The sequence below is a fragment of the Scyliorhinus torazame genome, chromosome 7, assembly GCF_047496885.1.
Source record: "Scyliorhinus torazame isolate Kashiwa2021f chromosome 7, sScyTor2.1, whole genome shotgun sequence".
Taxonomy (NCBI): domain Eukaryota; kingdom Metazoa; phylum Chordata; class Chondrichthyes; order Carcharhiniformes; family Scyliorhinidae; genus Scyliorhinus; species Scyliorhinus torazame.
In genome coordinates, this window is record NC_092713.1 from 316,820,184 (window position 1) to 316,842,234 (window position 22,051).

The 22,051-nt window shown below is 47.4% G+C and overlaps 1 protein-coding gene across 9 annotated transcripts in view; it reads right to left on the minus strand.

Moving 5' to 3' along the window:
- The window catches only part of LOC140427207 (protocadherin-1-like), a 577,095-nt gene that overhangs the window by 69,303 nt on the left and 485,741 nt on the right, over window positions 1–22,051 (minus strand). For 6 of the 9 annotated variants that reach the window (XM_072512810.1, XM_072512807.1, XM_072512806.1 and 3 more), the window contains exon 4: window positions 15,651–19,926. The exons of 1 other annotated variant lie outside the window; for it this stretch is intronic. In XM_072512810.1, coding sequence (XP_072368911.1) covers window positions 19,541–19,926 — 386 coding nt within the window. In that variant the 3' untranslated portion in view covers window positions 15,651–19,540. Of the gene's footprint in view, window positions 1–15,650; window positions 19,927–22,051 lie in introns of those variants that run through there. 2 more of the 9 variants (XM_072512815.1, XR_011948407.1) reach the window with 2 other exon arrangements.

A 22,051-nucleotide genomic window follows, 5' to 3' on the forward strand; every position in this document is an offset into this window, starting at 1 on the left:
GCTCTGAATTCAGCTAAAACTAAACTCAAAATTCTTCCTACCCTAAAGGGGCTCCTGGTTGCTAAGCAACAGCTCATTCTTTCTCCAATTGTTTTATTTACTTTTCACATCATAAGCTCCCTCAGCACAATAGAGACACAGTTTTATACATTCCCATGTAGGAAAGTGACCAGGTTGGTTGGGGTCAAATTCAACAAAATACTCCAACTCCACGAGCGACCATCTGGGTGAAACATTCGTGCCCTGCCGAAATTAAGCATGAGAGCCAGCAAGATAGAGAGGAGGCAAAGAGAAACATCTCAGTGAGGAGGTGACGATGAAGGACAGATAGGAGTAAAGCTGATATATTCAGAGAGAGCCTGGGAAATGATTCATTTAGACAGGACAAAGGAGGGTTACAAAATTGTGTTGGGATAAATAGTGGGAGGAGGAGTAAGGAATTTATATCGATGTGAGTGGGAAGGATCTGAACGCAAAAGCTGGAAAGGATCCGGACTCGATTGGACTCAGAGTTTAGACTCTTGCGTGGCCCCAGATCCCTCAAATGCCATCAATGTCCCCAAACTGGTATGAAATGAAAATCACTTATTGTTACAAGTAGGCTTCAAATGAAGTTACTGTGAAAAGCCCCTAGTCGCCACATTCCGGCGCCTGTTCGGGGAGGCTGTTACGGGAATCAAACCGTGCTGCTGGCCTGCCTTGGTCTGCTTTCAAAGCCAGCGATTTAACCCTGTGCTAAACAGCCCCATTGGTAACACTTGAAAGGCAGCCTTCATCAAGGACCCCAAAGGCCCGGGTTATAGAAGTCAACACATGGGTCCAGGAACGGGTTAGTGTCAGTCTGACGGGGAAGGTGCCATCCCATGATTAATCTTAGAATAGAATAGAATTCCTGTAGTGCAGAAGGAGGCCATTCGGCCCATCAAGGGCTGGATACTGCGATTCTAGGGCTAAGTCCCCACGCCGGCTTGGGAACTGTGGCGTTTTACGCCAGGAAAACAAGTGCTAAACGTCCACCGATTCCCCATTTTGCTGGGAGCTAGCAAGCCGGCAGCATAGAGCACCCGGATCTAGCTGCCGATATGCCCCGGAGAATTGCCGGGACTGTGGTGCGCCCCGGACCACCCTACCATAGTGCCCCCAGCCCAGAATTATGTCCCTCCCTGCCCATTGATTGGTTCTCCCCTGACCATGGCAGCGCTGGGCTGAGTCCGCAGCCGCCACCCCGAGTTCCTGACGGGTAAGACCACACGCACCCGACGCCATCGGGAACTTAGCCGGTCGGGGGTGGGGGGCGGGGGAGGGGGGGGCGGGACTCAGGCAATGTCCTGAGGCCGTCGATAAGTCACACGGTGTACTTTTGGAGGCGGCAGAGCTTCGCGAAATTGGCACTGCCCCCAATTTGGCCAGGAACTCAGATTCTCCGGCTGGTTGACGAATGCGATTTCGGCGTCGGCGACCGGCGAATCCATTCTCAAGTCTGCACTGATCCTCCAAAAGTGCACCCACCCTGGCTGCAATGATGTGCATTACGAGATAGATCCAGTCGTCCTTAATTTTACAGAGGTACGACTACCCCAGTGATGCTCAGTAGAGACAGAACGGAATAAGGAGAAGCTATTAAAGGAAATGTTGCGGCAATTCTATGAACCTCGTTATGGTGACAAATTTCAGGAGAATTTATAGGAATTGGATAGAAGCCGGCTCACTGACTCAGGAAGAGAAAGGAAAGAATGACCAAGTGACGCAGCGACAGCATGTAACATCGGGACTTCACTAATCAATAGTTCAGAGAGTGCCAAACTCCAAGTGCAGCTCAATACCCTGTGGGATCAATTAAAGAAAATTCCCGGGGAAGGTAGAAGAACAAAAGCTGCAAAAAAAACAGGTTGTGACCGTCCACCTGAAGAAAATAATCGCTAAGCTGGAAATTGACGTTCAGGCAATAACTAAACTAAGAAAGGAGGACTGGAACTCATTCGAACGAGCCACCCACAACAATGCATGTGGGATTTATAGCGCTTGGCCGTTAACTGAGGGCCTACCAGTATGGGTCAACAACAAACATTTAAGGGCTATGGGCGGCTCATGATACCCTCATGAACCCATGCCAGCCGCAGTTGGCTTCTGAAGCGTACCCAGTCCGGAATAACTGTGGCTGGCATAATTAAACCATAATCGCATTTTAGGAAGGATGTGAACACATTGGAGGGAGTGCAGAGGATGTTTTCAAGAGTGGTTCTCGGGATGAGAAACTTCAGTGATGAAGATAGATTGGTGAGATTGGGACTGTTCTCCTTGGAGAAGATAAGGCTGAAAAGAGATTTGATAGATGGTGTGTTCGGCAGGTCGGTTCGGTGTGGACTGCACCTGATGCAGCGATGCGAGAAACTGACCTCTAACACTGTAGAAGATCCAACACGGTTTTATTGAATGATAGAACGAACATACATATTTAACTGTGGGTCGACACTATACTGAACTGACTGGAGACCTTGTAGACGCCTGACCAGACTTACTAGATACTGCATGGTGTTTGCACTGTGCTAGCTCGTGGACTCTGACTGTCTCAGTAGCTGGGTCCCGAGAGAGCGGGAAACCTAGTGCCCTCTGGCTTTATAGTGGTAGTGTCCTGCCTGGTGATTGGCTGCACTGTGCTGTGTGCTTACTGGTCATCCTGTGTGTCAATCACTGCCTGTCTGCATCTCATTATATACATGCATGGATATTATGACAATAGAGATGTTCGAAATCAGGAGTACACAGGGAGAGACTCCCCCTCGTCAAAGGATGGAGAACGAAAGGACACAGATTTAAAGTATTCGGCCAAAGATGCTAAGTTGACATGAGAAAAATCTTTTTCACACAACGAGTGGTTTGGGCTGGAACGCACGGCCTGGAAGTGTGGTGGAGGCAGGTTCAATCGAGGCGTTAGAGAGGGCATTAGGTAATTATTTGAAAAGAAACAATCTGCAGGGTTGCGGGGAAAAGACAACAGAATGGCACTTGGTGAAATGCTCAGTCAGAGGGTTGGGGGAGACTTGATGGGCTGAATGGCCTCTTTCTATGCTGTAACAATTCTGTGACTGTGATCTTAAAGGCTCCAGATATGGAAATTTGTTCAGTTCTATACACCACACCGTCGGGACAGTGTGGACAAGGAGATTTACTAGAATGGTACCGGGGTGAAAGACTTCAGTTCTGCACAAAGACTGGACATATCAAGATATGAAATAGGAGCAGAACCAGGCTATTCAGCCCCTCAAACCATTTTTAAAAAAACTTTTTATTAAAGTTTTGCAAAGTTTTTCATAATAAATAGTAATAATCCTAACACAGCAAAATAGAGTGAACATTAACATAGTGCAAAAAGAGAATATACACTAGCAATTGACTAGACGTGACCCCACGCGCCTCAGTCTTCCCACACCCTCCCAACGGAGCACTCATCCCCACTCCCCTATGGGTCGCTGCTGCTGCTGATGTTTTAATTTTCCCTGAGAAGCCATCGGACGGTATTATGCCCCCGCTGAACAGCAGCAGCTCTGTACACTTGGCAAACTGTTCGTGGTGTTGTCGTCCCTTGCTTCTCCCAGACAGAGTTCGCTGCCGTTGTCGTCTCGTTCCGCCTCTGCGCACTTCCGCTTCTGCGGCCCTCCCGTTTTCTCAGTTCCTGTGGACGTTAAGTTTGTTAATGTTTCCCTGCCTCCCCCCTCCCTGGCTCTCTTCTATTGCTCTGTCTCTTCCCTCTACCCCCCCTCTCCCCGCTCCTGCAAATGTCTTCGAGGCAGTTCAGAGAAGGCTTACTAGAGTGATACGTGGAATGTGCGGGTTGTCTGATGAGGGAAGGTTGGACAGACGAGCTTGTTTCCGCTGGAGTTTAGAAGAGTGAGGGGGTGACTTGATTGAAGTTTACAAGATCCTGAATGGTCTTCACAAGGTGGGTGTGGAAAGGATGTTTCCTCTTGTGGGTGAATCCAGAACTAGGAAGCATTGTTCTAAAATTAGGGAGCACCCTTTTAGGACAGCAATGGGGTGAATTCGCAGAGGGTTGTGCGACTTTGGATCTCTCTGCCTCAGAAGGTGGTGGAGGTGGGAGGTCATTGAATATTTTCAAGATGGAGGTGGATAGATTCTTGTTAGGCAAGGGGATCAAAGGTTATCGGGGATAGATTGGACTGTGGAACTTGAAACACAGACAGATTATCCACATTTGCATCCTTCCTTAAGTAAAGAGACCAAAACTGCACCCAGCATTCAAGATGCAGTCTCCCCCCGTATTACTGAAGCATAACACACTTGCTTTTACGTTCAATTTCTCTCATCATAAAGGGCAATATTCCATTAGTCCTCTTAATTACTTGCTGGAGCTGTGGCAGCAGGGTGGGGCCGTGGTCCCATGTTCGATCCCGGCTCTGGGTCACTGTCTGTGTGGAGTTTGCACATTATCCCCGTGTTTGCATGGGTTTCGCCCACACAATCCAAGATGTGCCGGGTCGGTGAATAGGCCACGCTAAAATGTCCCTTAATTGGAAAAAATGAATTGGGTACTCTAAATTTACAATTTTTTAAAAAATGACTTGCTGTAACTGCATACTAACTTGTTGTGACTCATGCATTAAAACACCTAGATCCCTCTTGCACCTCAAAATTCTGCAGCCAATCTCCATTTAAGTAATACGCTGCTTTTTTATTATTCCTGCCAAAGTGAACAACTTCACATTTTCCCACATTGTACATGGGCAGCACGGTAGCACAAGTGGCTAGCACTGTGGCTTCACAGCGCCAGGGTCCCAGGTTCCCGGGTGCTCCGGTTTCCTCCCACAGTCCAAAGACGTGCAGGTTAGGTGGATTGGCCATGATAAATTGCCCTTTGTGACCAAAAAGGTTGGGAGGGGTTATTGGGTTACTGGGGTAGGGTGGAAGTGAGGGCTTAAGTGGGTTGGTGCAGACTCGATGGGCCGAATGGCCTCCTTCTGCACTGTATGTTCTATGTTCTACTCCATCTGCCTGATTTTTGCCGACTTATTTAACCTATCTGTACCCTTCTGCAACTCATTATCACAGAATCATAGAATATGAGAATCCTTACAGTGCAAAAGGAAGCCATTTGACCCATCGAGTCTGTACCGACCCTCCAAAGGAGCACCCTACCTGGCCCAACCCCCATGACCCTGTCTATCCTTTTGGATTCTAAGGGGCAATTGATCATGGCCAATCCACCTAACGTGCACATCTTTGGACTGTGGGAGGAAACCGGAGCACCCGGAGGAAACCCACACAGACACGGGGAGAACGTGCAGACTCCGCACAGACAGTGACTCAAGGTGGGGATCTAATCTGTGCCCCTGGCACTGTGAGGCATTATGTCTTTTTCACAATATACTTTACTACCTATCATTGTGTCATCTGCAAATTTAGCTGCTATGCCTTTGCTCCCCTCCTCTATGTCATTGATGTGGGTGACATGTGGCGCAGTGGTTAGCACTGGGACTGCGGTGCTGAAGACCCGGCTTCGAATCCCGGCCCTGGGTCACTGTCCGTGTGGAGTTTGCACATTCTCCCTGTGTCTGCGTGGGTTTCACCCCCACAACCCAAAGATGTGCTGGTTAGGTGGATTGGCCATGCTAAATTGTCCCTCAATTGGAAAAGAAAAATAATTGGCTACCCCAAATTTATTTTCAAGAAATCTATGTCATTGATGTAAATTGGAACAGGTTGAGACCCCAGCACCGACCCCTGAGAAACTCCAGGTCATCAGATCCTGCCAATCAGAAAATTACCTATTTATGTATACTCTCTGTTTTCTGCCAGAGGGCCAACCTTTCATCCATTTTAATAGGTCATCCCCGAGACAAGGAGATTCTATTTTCTGCAGTAACCTTTGATGTGGAAGTGCCTTCTGGAAATCCAAGTCCAGTGTGTCTGCACAGTGCTTGTTTCCCCAGCAAAGAGCTCCAATAAATGGATTAAACTTAATTTCACTTCCACAAAACCATGCTGACTGTTCCTGATCATCTGCAGTTTTTCCATGTGCTGAGCTATAACCTCCTTAATGATTGGCTCTCACACCTTCCCCACGACAGACACCGTGGTTAAACAGACCTATAACTTCCTGTTTCCTGCCCCCTTCCCATCTTGATCAGAGGGATCACATTTGCTACTTCCTTTTGGAAAAGCTATGTTTGCTCCTCTTAGAATAGCAAAAGTGAGGGAGAGGTTTCAGTGAGATGGCACGAGATGTTGTGCATGTACCTTTAAGGAACCTTATCTTAAATTGTTTTCAATCATTGTTACCTTGGCGGGTATGATGTATTAGCCCCATTGCTTGTGGTCAGTTTGCAAGGAACAAGGTGGAGATGAGATGTGCTGTAATTGGCCTCCAGTGAATGTTATCTGGAGTCTTATCGCCAAATGAAGAATCCAAGTTATTATTTCACCAATCCGTGCATATGGTTAATATGTTTATGTCAAAGCAGAACATTACCAATTGTGTTGAAATTCATGCAGGAAATTGTTGGAGTGAATAAGGAGAAACTGTTAACCCTGCTGAAGGGTTGCTGATTAGAGAAAATGGAGATACGGTAAAAAGAAGTAAAGAGGACATTGGGGAGTGACATTCACACAGTGCGTTCTGACGGTCTGATTGGGTGATATCCATCTGAGCGGACAGACTCCACGGTTAACGCCTCGCCTTTCAAATCAGGATACGCAGGCCACAAACATTCCTGAGCGGCTCCCTTCCGGGTGAACAAACCTCAGTCAGCGGGGAAACCGTGGTGAGGAGGGGCTGAGAAAGTTCAGAGACCCCACTTACCCGCCCGATAGGTCTGCATGTGAATGATAGATTGGGGCAGGATGAGCAGGGTAGAGTTCAGCTCATTGGATGAGAAGATGTTAACACTCAGTCCAGGATTGCACCCCCCCTCACGAGCCATTGGCCACTGATGGGATCGTCTGGTCCCATCGAAGCCCGTGGTCTTTAGTGTGACTTTCCCACACCGAACTGGGGACCCCGCTGTGAGGGGGTTGGCTTCAATCGGACTCGAAAATTCCATCGGTGGGGGGAGGGGCTAAAAAATCCCATCCTCAGTTTCTGGGGTCATGCAAAAGGGGGAGATTTTCGAGAGGGATGGAGAGTGAGGGCGGAGGGTTAGGGATATTTACTTGTTCCATTTTACAAATATTTCATTAATTCACAGGACGTAGGTTCTGCTGGCAGCGCTGGGCTATATTCTCCATCCTTAGTTGGCCAGAGGAGATCAGTTAAGTGACAATCTCTTCAGCGGGGTACGGGAGTCACAGAGGGCGGGATTCTCTCGCCCTGCTGGCAGTGCACCCCCGCGTGCAGCTTTCTCGGTGGGAATTCCCATTGACAAGTGACGGGATTAGAAGAATCCCGCCGCCACTGAACAGCGTGCCAAATTCTCCGCCCTCGCTCACCACGGCAGCGGGGCGAACTCGCGACAGAGAATCTCGGCCATACAGTCCCCGGTGACCTGTGCAAAGCTGTATTCCTCCAAACAGGTGACTGATGGAACTCGCTGAGATTTCAACAACATCCAAACGGCTTTGCACCAACTTCACCTGCCCAGCCGTATCCGTGAAACTGCGAGTGAATTCTCAAACAGCCACTGGATTACATGTTCAGCCACATCACTACTGCACTCCCGTACCCCAGAATAAACACTTGTTGTGACGATGCAGGCTCATTGCATCGAGCGATTCTGCAGGGCCTGTATTTTCATCTCCTGCAGTCTGACCTCATTTCCACAGTGAATTATTTATAGAGACATTGCCAATTTTATTCTGAAGGAACAGTTAAAGGAAAACAGAACCAAATAACTGCAGGGTATGCCACCCACATGAACTATTATAATGGCTGTACCACAGAACGCTTTACAAAAACTCTCATGTATTGTAGCTAAATGAAGTACCCATATGCTGCACCTGCTTTTGTTCACCTGCCTTTCAGAGATGAGTATCGCTTATTGTCACAGGTAGGCTTCAAATGAAGTTACTGTGAAAAGCCCCTAGTCACCACATTCCGGCACCTGTTCGGGGAGGCTGGTACGGGAATACGAGATGAGTCTTGCTCAAAAAGTGGGAAATACCATCTCAGTTCAGGTCAAGTACCTGGAGGTTGGTGAAACGCCTAAGGTAGTCCCACATCTGTAATAATGTGAGCACTTCAGGGCCAGCATGGTCATTCAATTGATGCAGTAAGAAAATCAAGAGTATGTTAGCTGGTGTTAAAAGCAAGAGCAGTGAGTGTGTGTGTGTGTGTGTGTGTGGGGGGGGGGGGGGGGGGGGGAGAACAACTGTAACACTATAAAAAGGACAAGGCTTTGTCTCTCCCACCGACAGAAATCTAGAGAGCAAGACAGCAACATCACACCCTAGCACGTGATCGAGAGCAAGCTTGTACAGTTAACAGAGTAACTAGAGTCAGATTAGCAGAGTGTCGAACACATTTAGGAGCATTGTTAATCACTCAATAAATACGTTGAACTTATCTCAGAGTCTGGAGCACCTTTCAGCAAAGCCGACATCAAGTAGTAGCTTAAGTTACTATAACACAACATTAATCTTCAATGAAGCTACTGTAAAAAGCCCCTAGTCGCCACATTCCGGCGCCTGTTCGGGGGGGGGGGGGTGGTACGGGAATTGAACCCACGCTGCTGCCTTGTTCTGCATGACAAGCCAGCTGTTTAGCCCACTGTGCTAAATCAGCCCCTATAAATGCTGGCCTAACCAGCGAAGCCCGCATCCAGTAAATTAATTAAAAAAGAACCTAGAAAATAGGTCATGGCGGCAAAACCTCAGGTTGGTGGGCCGACCAGACGGAGCAGAGGGTTCAATTCTGACTCAATAGTTTTCGGAGATGTTCTCTAAGCTCGTGGGCGGAGATAAGCAGTGCACGCCTCCGGAATTGGATAGAGCGCACAGGGCGCTCACACCAAAACCACAATCAAATGAGCCGCCTGGGATGGTTGTAATGCACTCCATCATTATAAAAGGATGGAAAGGACCTGTGATTGGGCAAAGAGGGCTCGGCAAATTAGCTGAGATGAATTTATCAAGATGTCAGCGTTGAACTGGCGAGAAGAGCTGCCTTCAACATGGCGAAGGCCGTGTTTTACAGGAGGGCCTGAGAGTTGGAGTGGTGCACAATTTGAATTGAACAGTTTGAATTTGAAGGACTTCTCCTTCGACACGCTGGAGCAAGCAGTAGTAGCAATTCTCATTCGTAAGAGGGTTCAATTTCAGGCAGGAACGGTGGTGGCTGACCCATGGGGTCGCTATGTGATAGTCACAGGCATATTAGAGGGGAGAGCTGTTGTACCGTATGTACCCCGAATTGGGACAATGTCAATTTTTTGAAAGGGGTGTTGGCTGCCATTCCGAACTGGACGCACACCAGCTACTTTTAGGCGTCTTAAATTGTGGCTTAAATCCAACGGTGGACCGTTGCTGATTCCTTAGGGGATGGCAAAGGTGCTCCCAGCATTTATGGAAGAGACAGTAGTGGTAGATCCGTGTGGTTTATGTCCCAGGAGGTAAGAAGATTTCTCTTTTCACGTCAGTACATCAGGTGTATTCACGTATCGATTTTTTTGTTATTGATAAGACCTTGTTACCTGGAGTGAAGAGTGAGGAGCACTCGCGGTGGTGATTTCCTATCTCCCGCCATACTTGGCGGATTTAAATTTAAAGGGGATCGAATGCAGCGCGCGGGTTGCTGGCTGGATGTGGGTTTTGGGGTCCATTAAGAGCTACATCGATTTGAATGAAACGCGATAGTCTCCCTGTCTACAGTGTGGTGGCCTTTAAAAGCGGTAATTAGGTGAGAGATCATCTCATATAAGTCACATTTGGACAGGGTGAACGGACGGGAGTGTCAGGGGGTAGTGGATGATATTTTAGGTGTGGATAGAGAATATGTGAGTGACCCAATGCCAGAGATTTTAACACTTTGGAAGAAGCTGCAAATGTACTTTGACCTACTGTCCATGGGCCAGGTGGTGCCACAGCTGCGACCAATAAAAGAGGTGGTCTATGAGTGTGGGGAGAAGGCCAGCCGACTGTTTGCTCATCAGCTAGGGCGGCCCGGAAGGTTTTGCAGATACCGGATTTCTGTGGTGAACAAAGAACAAAGAACAATACAGCACAGGAACAGGTCCTTCGGCCTCCCAGCCTGCCCCGACCATGGTACCTGCCTCACCTAAAACCGTCTGCGCTTACGGAGTCCGTATCCTTCCATTCCCACCCTATTCATAAATTTGTCTAGATGCCCCTTAAATTCTGCTATCGTACCTGCTCCCACCCCCTCCCCAGGCAGCACGTTCCATATATTTACCCCCCTCTGTGTAAAAACTTGCCTCGCACATCTGTGCTAAACTTTTCCCCATGCACTTCAAACCTATGTCCCATAGTACTTGACTCTCCTACCCTTGGAAAGAGCATCTGATTATCCATCCTGTCTATGCCCCTCATAATCTTGTAGACATCTATCAGGTTGCCTTTCAACCTCCGTTGTTCCAGTGAGGACAGACCGAGTTTATCCAACCTCTCCTCGTAGCAAATTCCATCCATACCAGACAACATCCTAGTAAACTGCTTCTGCACCCTCGCCAAAGCATCCACATCCTTCTCGTAACGTGGCGACCAGAATTGTACACAATATTCCAAGTGAGGCTTAACTAAGGTTCTGCACAGCTGCAACATGACTTGCCAATTTTTATATTCAATGCCCCGACCGATGAAGGGCAGAATGCCGTTTGCCTTCTTGACCACCTTATCACATGCGTTGCCACTTTAGCTGCTATCCCAGAGAAGGTTAATGTGGTCTTTTGCTCCTTTTCTGGGGGACTTTACAGTTCAGAACCACCCGAAGATGAGCAGGAAATGACTAAGCTCTTGGAGAACCTGGAGTTCCCACAGGTGGGGATGAGATGCGGGAAACAATGGAAGTGCCGCTGCAGTTGGAGGAGGTCTGCAGAGCTTTAGGTAAGATGCAGGCAGGGAATTCCCAGTCGAATTTTACAAGCCGTTCGCAGACAAGCTGACCACTTTGGTTCTGAAGATGTTCAATGACTCAATGATTCAAGAGAATCTCTTCCGGAGACGTTGGGACGCGCATCTGTCTCCCTCCTTCTGAAGAAGGGCATGGACCCCGCAGAGTGTGGGTCATACCACCCAGTCTCTCTGCTTATAATAATAAAAATAGGGGCAGCACAGTGGTACAGTGGGTTAGCCCTGCAGCCTCAAGGCGCCGAGGTCCCAGGTTCGATCCCGGCTCTGGGTCCCTGTCCGTGTGGAGTTTGCACATTCTCCCCGTGTTTGCGTGGGTTACGCCCCCACAACCCAAAAATGGCCACGCTAAATTGCCCCTTAATTGGAAAAAATTAATGGGGTACTCTAAATTTAAAAAATAATAAAAATAAAAATCTTTATTATTGCCACAAGTCATCTTACATTAACACTGCAATGAAGTTACTGTCAAAAACCCCGAATCGCCACATTCCGGCGCCTGTTCGGGTACACAGAGGGAGAATTCAGAATGTCCAATTCACCCAATAACACATCTTTCGGGACTTGTGGGAGGAAACCGGAGCACCCGGAGGAAACCCACGCAGACACGGGGAGAACGTGCAGACTCCACACAGACAGTGACCCAAGCCGGGAATCGAATCTGGGACACTGGCGCAGTGAAGCAACAGTGCTAACCACTGTGTTAACGTAGACACAAAACTGTTGGCTAAAACCCTGGCAGTGGGTCTGGAATCCTGGGCGAAATTCTCCTACCCGCCCCGCCACATTTCTGCCCCGACCGGCCGGCGGGAGTCTCCGTAACACCGGCCGGTCAATGGGGTTTCCCATTGTGGGGCAGCCCCACGCCATCGGGAAACCCCCGGGCGCCGGCAAAACGGAGACTCCCGCCGGCGGAGAATGACGCCCCCTGCCTTCCAGAGGTAGTGGCGAAAGATCAGACCGCGTTTGTGAGGGGCAGAAAGCTGTCTTCTAATGTAAGATGCCGCTTAACGTAGCCAGCGGAGAGACCTGGGTAGTATTGGAGTTCTTGGAATTCATGATATTGCTGTTGCTTGTGTTTTCTGATTTTGTTTGTGAGAGATATTGTTAGACCATGCAGTGGTTTCATTGTTGTTAGAATATGTTTTCTTTTTCTTCTTTTTTTAAAATAAATTTACTGTACCCAATTCATTTTTTCCAATTAAGGGGCAATTTAGCGTGGCCAGTCCACCTCGCCTGCACATCGTTGGGTTGTGGGGGCGAAATCCACGCAAACACGGGGAGAATGTTCTATGTTCTATTATGGACGATAAGGGAATAGTGTAGATGGGCTTTAGAGTGGTTTCACAGGTCGGCGCAACATCGAGGGCTGAAGTGCCTGTACTGCGCTGTAATGTTCTATGTTCTAATGTGCAAACTGCACACGGACAGTGACCCAGAGCCGTGATCGAACCTGGGACCTCGGCGCCGTGAGGCAGCAGGGCTAACCACTGCATCACCATGCTGCCCTGTTGTTATAATATGTTAAAAGTTCAATAAAAATACTTGTTAATAAAACAGCGACTAATCTGGGATTCCTTTTGGGCCTCATATTCTCTGCCACTTGCACTGAAACAATTCAGAGCTTAATGAGCGGGAGAAAAATGTTCTAACTCTGTCTTTGTTCTTTGAGTGACAGTTCTGAGCCTGTGCGGCCCCCACCCCCTCCTGATTTACCAACCAATCTTTCATTAACTACCGTTTCAGAAACTTCAGACTTTGGAAGATTTGAGTCCCTTCCTGAAATTCCTAGAACGTTTGCGGCACGGAATGAAGCCATTTGCCCCATCATATCTGTGCTAGCTGAAAAATGAGTCATCCAGCCTAACCCCACTTTCCACCGTTTGGTCTGTCGCCCTGGAGGTTATGGCGCTCGAGGTGGATTTCCAGACACCATTTATATCGGCTGAGGATTTCTGCCTCCACCACCCTTTCAGGCAGGGAGTTCCACAGCCCCCGCAACCCTCTGGGTGAAAAAAACATTTCCTCAGCTTCACCCAGACCGCCCTGTCGCTGCCGTTTCAACTCACCGCCCTGCCCTCACGTCCACATGTCCGTCCTCGGCCTGCTGCAACGTTCCAGTGAAGCCCAGTGCAAACTGGAGGAACAGCAACTCATCTTCCGATCAGGCATGTTACAGCCTCCAGATTTCACATTGAGGTCAACAACTTCCGACTGTGAACTCTCTCCTCCACCTTCACCATATTTTTATTTCTATCCATTTATTTTCATTTCTTTCATCGATCTGTTTATCCCTCACCATTCCCACCCCCCCCCCCCCCCCATGCCCCCCACCCTACCCCACTTGGGCCATCTGTTCCCTGTTCCTAGTTGCCCTTTGACACACTGCTTATCTTTGTCCTGTGACTAATACATTCTAATCTCTTCATGTGCCATCATCACCACCATTTACAACCCTTTATATTTTTGTCAACGACATCTTTGTCAATCTCCACCTATCGCTGGCCTTCTATCCAGCCCCACTGTTCCACATCCCCCACCCACTACAGTATAAATCTGACCCTAGTTCCAGCCCTCTCCAGTTTTGACAGAGTCACCCTGACTTCAAACGTTGGCTCCCTTCTCTCTCCACAGATGCTGTCAGACCTGCTGAGGTTGTCCAACATTTTCTGTTTCCATTCCTTTCTTGTAGTGGGCAGTGATTCACAACTTCCGCAAAATGGCTGCAGCCTTAATTCATGGATGAGTGACTCTAGGTGCTGAAACGCCAATGTTTACCAACATTAACCACATCAAAGAGCGGTAATAACACGTTTGTGTGTTTGGAATGCACTTAGCGATTAGAATCCACCTAACTCTCTTTGATGGAGCATTCAGCTAAGTGTTACAGCTGAATTATTTTCCACTGCCCCGCCTGGACTGCTCTCTAGCTTCCAGACAAGGGGTTATTTTCTTGGCGGGGTGGGGGGAGACGGTACCTCCAGATAGGGGGTCCCTTTAGTTTGGGGGTCTTTGTGGTGGGTTCTCTTAGTTAGGGAGTCGTGGGGGGTGTCTCCCTATTAAGGAGGACCTTCTGGAGTCTCCCTATTAAAGGGATCCCAGGGGCTGGGGGGCAGTCTTCCAATGAAGGAGGTCCCTGAGGGGCATCTCCTTAGTTAGGGAGTGCCTTGCGGGGGGAGGGGGGGGATGCAGGGTCGGGTCACCCCCATACTGTTTTTTCACATAAAACGCCTCAGACCCTCCGTGCTTGGCATCAGAAACAAAGAATCCAGCCCATGGTCTTTGACAGCAGAAGAGGCTAAACTAGGGGGCTAGGCGAGGAAGGAAGGGGAGGGTGGGCATTTCCGTGAAATAGTTTGCACATCTGCCCTGGGTTATTCCAAAAGGCCCTGCATCACCCTGAACCAGGTAAGCTGCCCTCTGGTGTAACATTCAGCTGGGGTCTCCCAGGATACCTAAAACAGAACAGCTATGGAATGTTCCAGTGCTCTCCTGGACGGCTTCCAACCTCACAGTCTCCCAAAGCTTGAGCTTACCCATAACATGTCTGTCCATATTCTACCCCGAACCAAGTTCTGTTCACCTCTTGGAATCATAGAATGCAGAAGGAGGCCATTCAGCCCATTGAGTCTGCACCGGCCCTTGGAAAGAGCAGCCCACCCCAGCCCACAGCTCCACCCTATCCCCGTAACCCCACCTAACCTTTTTTGGACACTAAGGGACAATTTAGCATGGCTAATCCACCCGACCTGCACATCTTTGGACTGTGGAAGGAAACTGGAGCACCCGGAGGAAACCCCCGCACACACGGGGAGAACGTGCAGACTCCGCGCAGACAGTGACCCAAGCCGGGGATCGAACCTGGGACCCTGGCGCTGTGAAGCAACTGTGCTAACCACTGTGCTACTGTACCGTGCTACCTGTCAGCCCTGTGCTCGCTGATCTGAATTGGCAAAGTATCAAATTTCATTATTGGCTTCAAATCCCTCCTTGGCCTCGCACCTCCCTATCCCTTAACCTCCTGCGGCCCTACAACCTGTCAGATATCCCTCTGGCTCCAATTTCACCATCTTGTCTACCCACCACTTTAATTGCTGCACCATTGGTGGCCATGCCTTCAGCTGCCAGGGTCAAACTTCTGGAATTCCCTTCCCAAATCTGCTAAACTTCTTCCGTCCTCTTCAAGGTGCTTTCTGTAAACCTACCTCGTTGACTAAGTTTTTGGGCTCCATCCCAATCTCTGCTAAAGTGACGTGGTGTCTGATTTTGTTTTTGATAATGCTCGTGTGAAGTTCTCGGTCCGTTTCGTTAGACCAAAGACATCACGGAGATGTAAAGCATGCTCTCTGCAAAAAATAATTACTACTGTGCTGGTGGTAGCATCACGGCCATGAGATGTTGCACAGTGCTACATTCATCCCACCTGGGCACTCCTCTACCACCACCGCCTAGCATCCAAGAACACTGTGAAGTTGGTGAGCAGGGTCGGGAGCTGAACCCACCAGGCCTGTTGTCTTTTCGGGGCCACTGACTTCAAGTAGAGCGCCAATGCGATAAGAGATCCCTCACACCCCAGGAGCTCCCCTTGATAAGAGAGAAAGTCGCAAGGGACAATAGACTGTTCATTTTCCCATTTTATTGTAAAGCTTTGAGGAAGGAATAATTACAATGATTTTGTCTTCTCTCCATTGACTGCTCAGCAAATGAGGGCCAAGAATTTCACATGCTTAACAATAGAAAAAATAATAGAAGAACTGTGCTCACTGCCCGCATAAATCTCATAGGTAACATAGGAAGCCAGTGGATTAACTAGTAAAGCATTACATGTGTTTCCAAACACTTTTAACAATATGGTTCTGATTACACATTAAACCCATCTAAAAATAGTAACATACTTCCATTGCTGTTTTTGTTTTTATATAAAAGCAACATTTGCATGTACATAAAACTGTACAAAAACATGGCATACAAGCAATTAAATTAATTATATAAATAGAACCAACATTGAAGTTCAAATGATTTAAACAGCGGCTGCTGCCTCTCGCCAAATCTCACGGACTTTGGATTTCCACCCCCCCCCCTCCACCCTGCCCCTAAAATTAACCCATTATGGGACTGTTTCAGGGTCGTAGCTACATATATGGTACAGACTCATTAAAAGTACTGGTCCTTCTACAGGTGCATGTGCTGCTGCATTCCTGGTCCAGGGTATCACATGGCAAGCTACGTTGTGACACAATACTTTATAAATACATGTACAATCTACCGTTGGATCCATTTTCCATAGAATGAAACACAAAAAAAAATGCATCAGCTACCTTTGTTTACAAATGCAGGAGAAGTGGTCTCTTAAGAAATCGTGTAGTCATTCTGCCACCTCAGTGCTTGTTGGATATTTTTGGTACCTGTACGATCTCTGTTCCGGAGGCTTTCTTTTTTGTTTTAATTGTTGTTGCATCTATTCTAATCACAAGACTCCCGCATCAGGCAAACTGCAGCTTCATTTATATTACAAGGCACCTATAACATTTCAGCTTCAAGTTCCCAAACGGATGCTTAACTCTGACTAAAGTTTCCGGCAAGGTCCCCAGACTGAGGGTGTGGGGTGGCGAAGGTTAACTTGCAACTTGTTGGTCGTTTTCTGTTCACAGTCCCAGCTCAATCTGCTGATCTGTCTGAGCGACTGAAGGAACCACGGCAACTTTGAGAATGCATGCAGCTGAGAAGCCCACATTGACACTGGTGTAACTGCCCAACAATCTTCGCTGGAGGAATATCAAGTCCCTCCGCCACTTCCTGAGAATCGGAGATGACAGAACTCTGGAAATAACCATTGGTGTTCCTGCCTTGAACTGTACACCCTCCAGGTCCCATGATCCAGAGTACAATCCGTCTTACACAATCAAATAAGCTCAAAGATTCCATTCGAGTGCATTTAGCGATGGATTCAGGGGTTACAACTTGATCCGATTTCTGCAAAAACTTTCAGCGTACTGTTCAAGTCTGATTTGGAAATTGTTTAATACTGTGAGTTTCACCAATTTTAATGCACCAAGATTTCCCCTTGCTCAAATATAGACCCTCAATCTTGGCTAATTAATCTTGCACGTGAAGAACACTGCAGATTGCAGTTAGAAGCTTAAATGAACCATCCCATCTTCCTGTTACTGCTCATCCCTGTTCTTATCTCCACAAGGCACAAAATGAGTACTGCTTCCCGAGTCCAGCCCCAAAGCTGGGCCATTCGGATTCTAAATGGGATGAGGTCTGGTCACAGATTTAGCAGGGCTCTATTACAGATGCTGAAACAAAAAAATACATAGACACAAAGAAGAATGCGAATATTTTGTGACAACAGAGCAATAATCATGCGAACATAACATTTTTATTTATACATATACACCACCATCCCTGACTCGAGCTTCAGAAGTTGGGTAAGTGGGTACAATTGGAAAGGGTGCAGTATTTGGAGGTAACGACCACGATTAATATCATAAACAGAGAATGGTTGTTGGGTCATTAAAAAATAAATTTTAAAATGAAGGGTAGGTAGCAGTGCTGTGATCCATAACTGGTCATGAAATTAATTTAAGCTGCCACGAGATACCCTGATCCCTGGGCAATGGAATGGATTGGATGAAAGTTGGGAGTTTGGTTCGTATTTGTCTGATGTTAAAAACCATACTTTCACCATTTGAATAGATATCTGTCAAAGCTATCTGTTCAACCCCATCACCAATTTACCACTGAAAGCTCACCTAAGTTTCCAGCCCAGAAGAAGGTACTTTTATAAACTTGGCACGATGACCATTGCATCATAGGTACATCTAAAAGTATTGTAACATATCTTGCCCACTGGCATGGGGCTGGGCGGGGAGGGGAAGGAGGCCAATCTGCCCCTCTGATCATGAGCATCTTCCCCCTCCCTTTCCTCTGGAAGATCCAGGCCAGTGATGTAGACGTGCACACTCACACATGCACGCACATACTCATACACATTCATGCACACATAGACCACACGCACACACAAATGCACACCCACATTTAGATGTGCACATATCACACACACACCACCCACACACACAAATGCACATGCGTACATGCACACGTATACATATCACAGAAACGCACGTGCACACACCACACATTCGCACATGCGCATGTATATACGTGTACATATCACACACACGTGCACACACACACATACATGTGTGCATATCACACGTACATATGTCATTTTAAATTGTAAACTCTCTTATGGAAAGCTGACAAGACCTTGGGTCTGGCATGAGTTCCTCTTCTCCGCAGTGAGCGCAGAGTGAAGTCTCCACATTGATGGTTTAAGTCATGTATGCGCAGCAAGAATGGATGTTAAATCCAGAACTGGCAGTGAGCATGCCAGAGGACCACAGTCCCCGCGCTATACGCCTCCCTCCCAATAGCTCCACCTCAAATTAAGTGGCAACAAAGGCCACAATAACAAAAACTTAAAACAGCACATTACGGCGCTTTGTGTTACTTTAAAAGGAAAAGGGAGAAACAGTAAGAAGCAAGAATGGTCATGGTTCACCCGCCCGTATTCCAAACAACCGTCAGTAGCAGAAAAGGCAAAGGTCACATCGAACCGCCACCAACCTAAATAATTCACTGAACGATTCCTGCAGTTACACTGACAAAATGACTTTTCATCGCTACCTTTCAAATTATTTACATGAGAAAAAAGGACAAACACAACTTAAGGTTGCTTCGCCTCATGTCGCTGAGCAACGTAATAACCGTGGAATGGATTTCTCCCAATCTCGAACCACACGAGGTGCAATTCATATATATTTGAAGATTATATTTACACAAGAGTACAGCAATGCTCTCACGCTTCTGTGTTGATTGGTCCCTGTAATTAGGGCAAACATGTGCCAGTTGAGTGTTCGATGGCGGGAATTAAGCACTGAGGCCCTACATCCTAGAACTACAAGAGCATAAGGTTTCTTTTTCTTTTTGGTTTTCTCCTCCCGCTACATCCACACAAATGACATGAATCAACTGGTTTATCCACTCCCACATCGCACTCCCACCATACACACACACACACACACATGCATACACTCAAGAAACAGGAACAAAAAAAAAAACGAACAAAAAAGAATCGCTTGCATGCGGTGAAGAAGTTCGGCAACGATGGATCTGATTAACGGGTCACCAAAGTCAGGTTTGGGTTTTGATGCACTTGTGTTTTCCCCTCCGCTGTTGACTCTTGCTGGGTTGGAGTCTCTGCCAATGGTGTGGACAAACCTGGACAATGCGGAATTGGAGCAGCCCATTTCAACCCCGTCCATTCTCTGAAATTCCAGTTTGTTGTAGAATTGTACTGCGGACAATAAAGCCGTTGTATATTTTTAATTTCCACCATACGTACGTTCCTCTTTGCTGTTCTGTTTTTTTCAACTCTCGCATTTCCATGTGGTTATATAACAGCTTCAAACAGGCACAGAGGAGGCTCCGTCTTTCCTTACAGGTAAATCTCCCGCTTGGAATTGGCTGGCCCGGGGTCGGTAGTGTGCTGGTAGTCAGGCGGTTGGGTGAGTGGTATTTCTTCCAGAGCAGAGTCCTTGTTGGGCTCGTGGTTTGAACTGGGGAAGGCACTGTGTGTCGGTATGAAGCGGATGTTGGCCATTTTGGCATTGCCATCCTCCATGAGCCGTGGGCTCATGTTGGTGAGACGATCCTGGCTCCCCTGTTCTTCGTAAGGCACAAAGGTGGAAAGTTTGGGGGCATTATTCTGCTTCCTGTTGGGGGATGGCTGGCCTGGCATCCAGCAAGAATCGGAGTGGCCAAACTCTGTGCATTCTCTTGTGCAATTCCCAGTCATAGCCACGTCAGGCAGCGGTCTGAGATCTACACGGACAAATATAAAGAAAATAAATAATTAGTTTGTAGCATATTGCTTATTCCCATACAGCAACATTGACTTACATTTATATAGTGCACGTAATCTTGTAAAATGCCCCAAGATGCATCACAGGGTGGTTACAGAAAGAATGACACTGAATGATATGAGGAGATAAGGTGGTGGGGAACAAAGTTTTGATCATTGAGAAGGAGAAAGTGGCAGGGAGCTTTAGGTTGCGAATCCCAGAGCTTTAGGATCTAGACCATAACATCTGCCAATTGTGGGGTGGTGGAAGTTCAGAATTTTAAACTCAAGGTGCTGTTGGATTGGGTGGCAACATTTGCCAGTGACCATGGGCGGAGGGGCGAATAGCAGGGTATTAAATCAGGTCAGCTTTATGCACGGTAGAAGGTGAGAGACTGGTCAAAAGAGGACTGGAATAGTCAATTCTGAATACAGACAAGAATTGAGCAGGATATCAACTTAGGTTCTGCTTAAGATCTCCAGCCGCAGGATGGCACGGTGGGGCAGTGGCTGCCCCCATTAGAGCACCTAGCCATCTCTTCAATAAGTCCAGCTTGTTGGCGAGCAGCAAGAAACTCGTTCTAATTCCCATGATAACTCATGCCAACCATACCAACAGTGGAAAAAGTCACCCAATGAGCACCGCTGATAAGTTAGTGCCACAGGCCTGAAGCTTTAGGATGGTGGGCACTCAGTGGGACCGAGGATAAGAATTTTAAATCTAAGGTGTTGTTGGACTGGGAGCACGGAGGGTTGGGGGGGGGGGCAGGAGAACGCTGGAATGGTCGAACCTCGAGATGGCAAAGAACATATCCCATGAGTGTCAATTGGGAGCAGGCAGGACTTCTGCCCATCACCGGCTGGAAATCCTGCCTCAGAGACCTGTTGGCCAATTAGATTGATGTCAAATTTTGTTTCGGAATGTTCCTATGAAGTGTCTTGGGACACCTTATCGTATTAAAAGCCCTATATAAATGCAGGTTTCTGTTGAAAGGCATTACAGTTACTTGTAAATGCTTTTGGTTTGTCAGCGAGGGAGTCAAATTAAATAGGCTGGATTTAAATTCGGAATATATTTTAGGTTATTTGATAAAGATCATACATCATGGGCCATTCAGTCCATCGTATCTTTGCTATCCATTTTTCCCACTTCCCTGCTCTTTCTACATAGCCCACCCTTTCTGATCCCTTCTTGAAAGATTTAATCTGCTTCCACTGCCTCTTCAAGTAGCGCACTATCCATCCACTTAGGTGCAGGACTACTTAGTGACTGACAATGGTCGTCATCCCTGAGATCTCCATGCTAAAGTCCCCAACACTTTACTGAAGTTCATGTGTTGGACGTTCACTCCAGGTTCTCAGCCTCTGGCCTTCCCCCAGTTATCCCTTCTCCAGGTACGGCCAAAGGGTGAGCTTGTGGATGCACGGAGAACGGTCCTTATCGGGTTAAGAAGACAAGGCAATTCTGAAAAGCAGAGTCTAGTCATTTATTACCAGTTGCAGTGAAAATACTCCCTCAAATTGTCAAGCAAATAACATACTGTCACCTGTCAATGAGGCAGCGCTGAAGGCACAATCAGCTCTGGCAATTGAACGCAAAGTGGACATAAAAAAGCACAGCAACTGAATAAGCATTCTCAGCAATTTTCTCTCTTAAATGGACTGACTGATGATGAAATGCAGTTGTGCAGGTGCCAGTCAGTCTCTGGCTCAGTGCCCACATGTCTAACACTAATGCTTAGGAACTGAGTGTTGGAAGGGTGCAAATTTAGAATAGCACAGAGAGCATTCAGCGCATCAAATCTGCGTCGGCTCTTTCAAAGAACATTCCAGTTACTCTCACTTACGTTGCTCTTCCCCCAGATCGCTGCCATTTTCTTTGTCACTCGCATATTTATCCGATTCTCTTTTGAAGGCGATAACTGAATGTGTGAGCACCACACTATCAAGCAGTCCATTCCAAAACCTGACCACGCATTGGGTAAGATGTTTGGTTTCGGATGTCGCCTCTGGTTCTTTTGCCAGTCACCTTAAACCAATGCCCCTTAGTTATCAACCCTTCAGCCAGTGAAAAACATTCTTCTTTGTTCACTCTGTCTATCACCC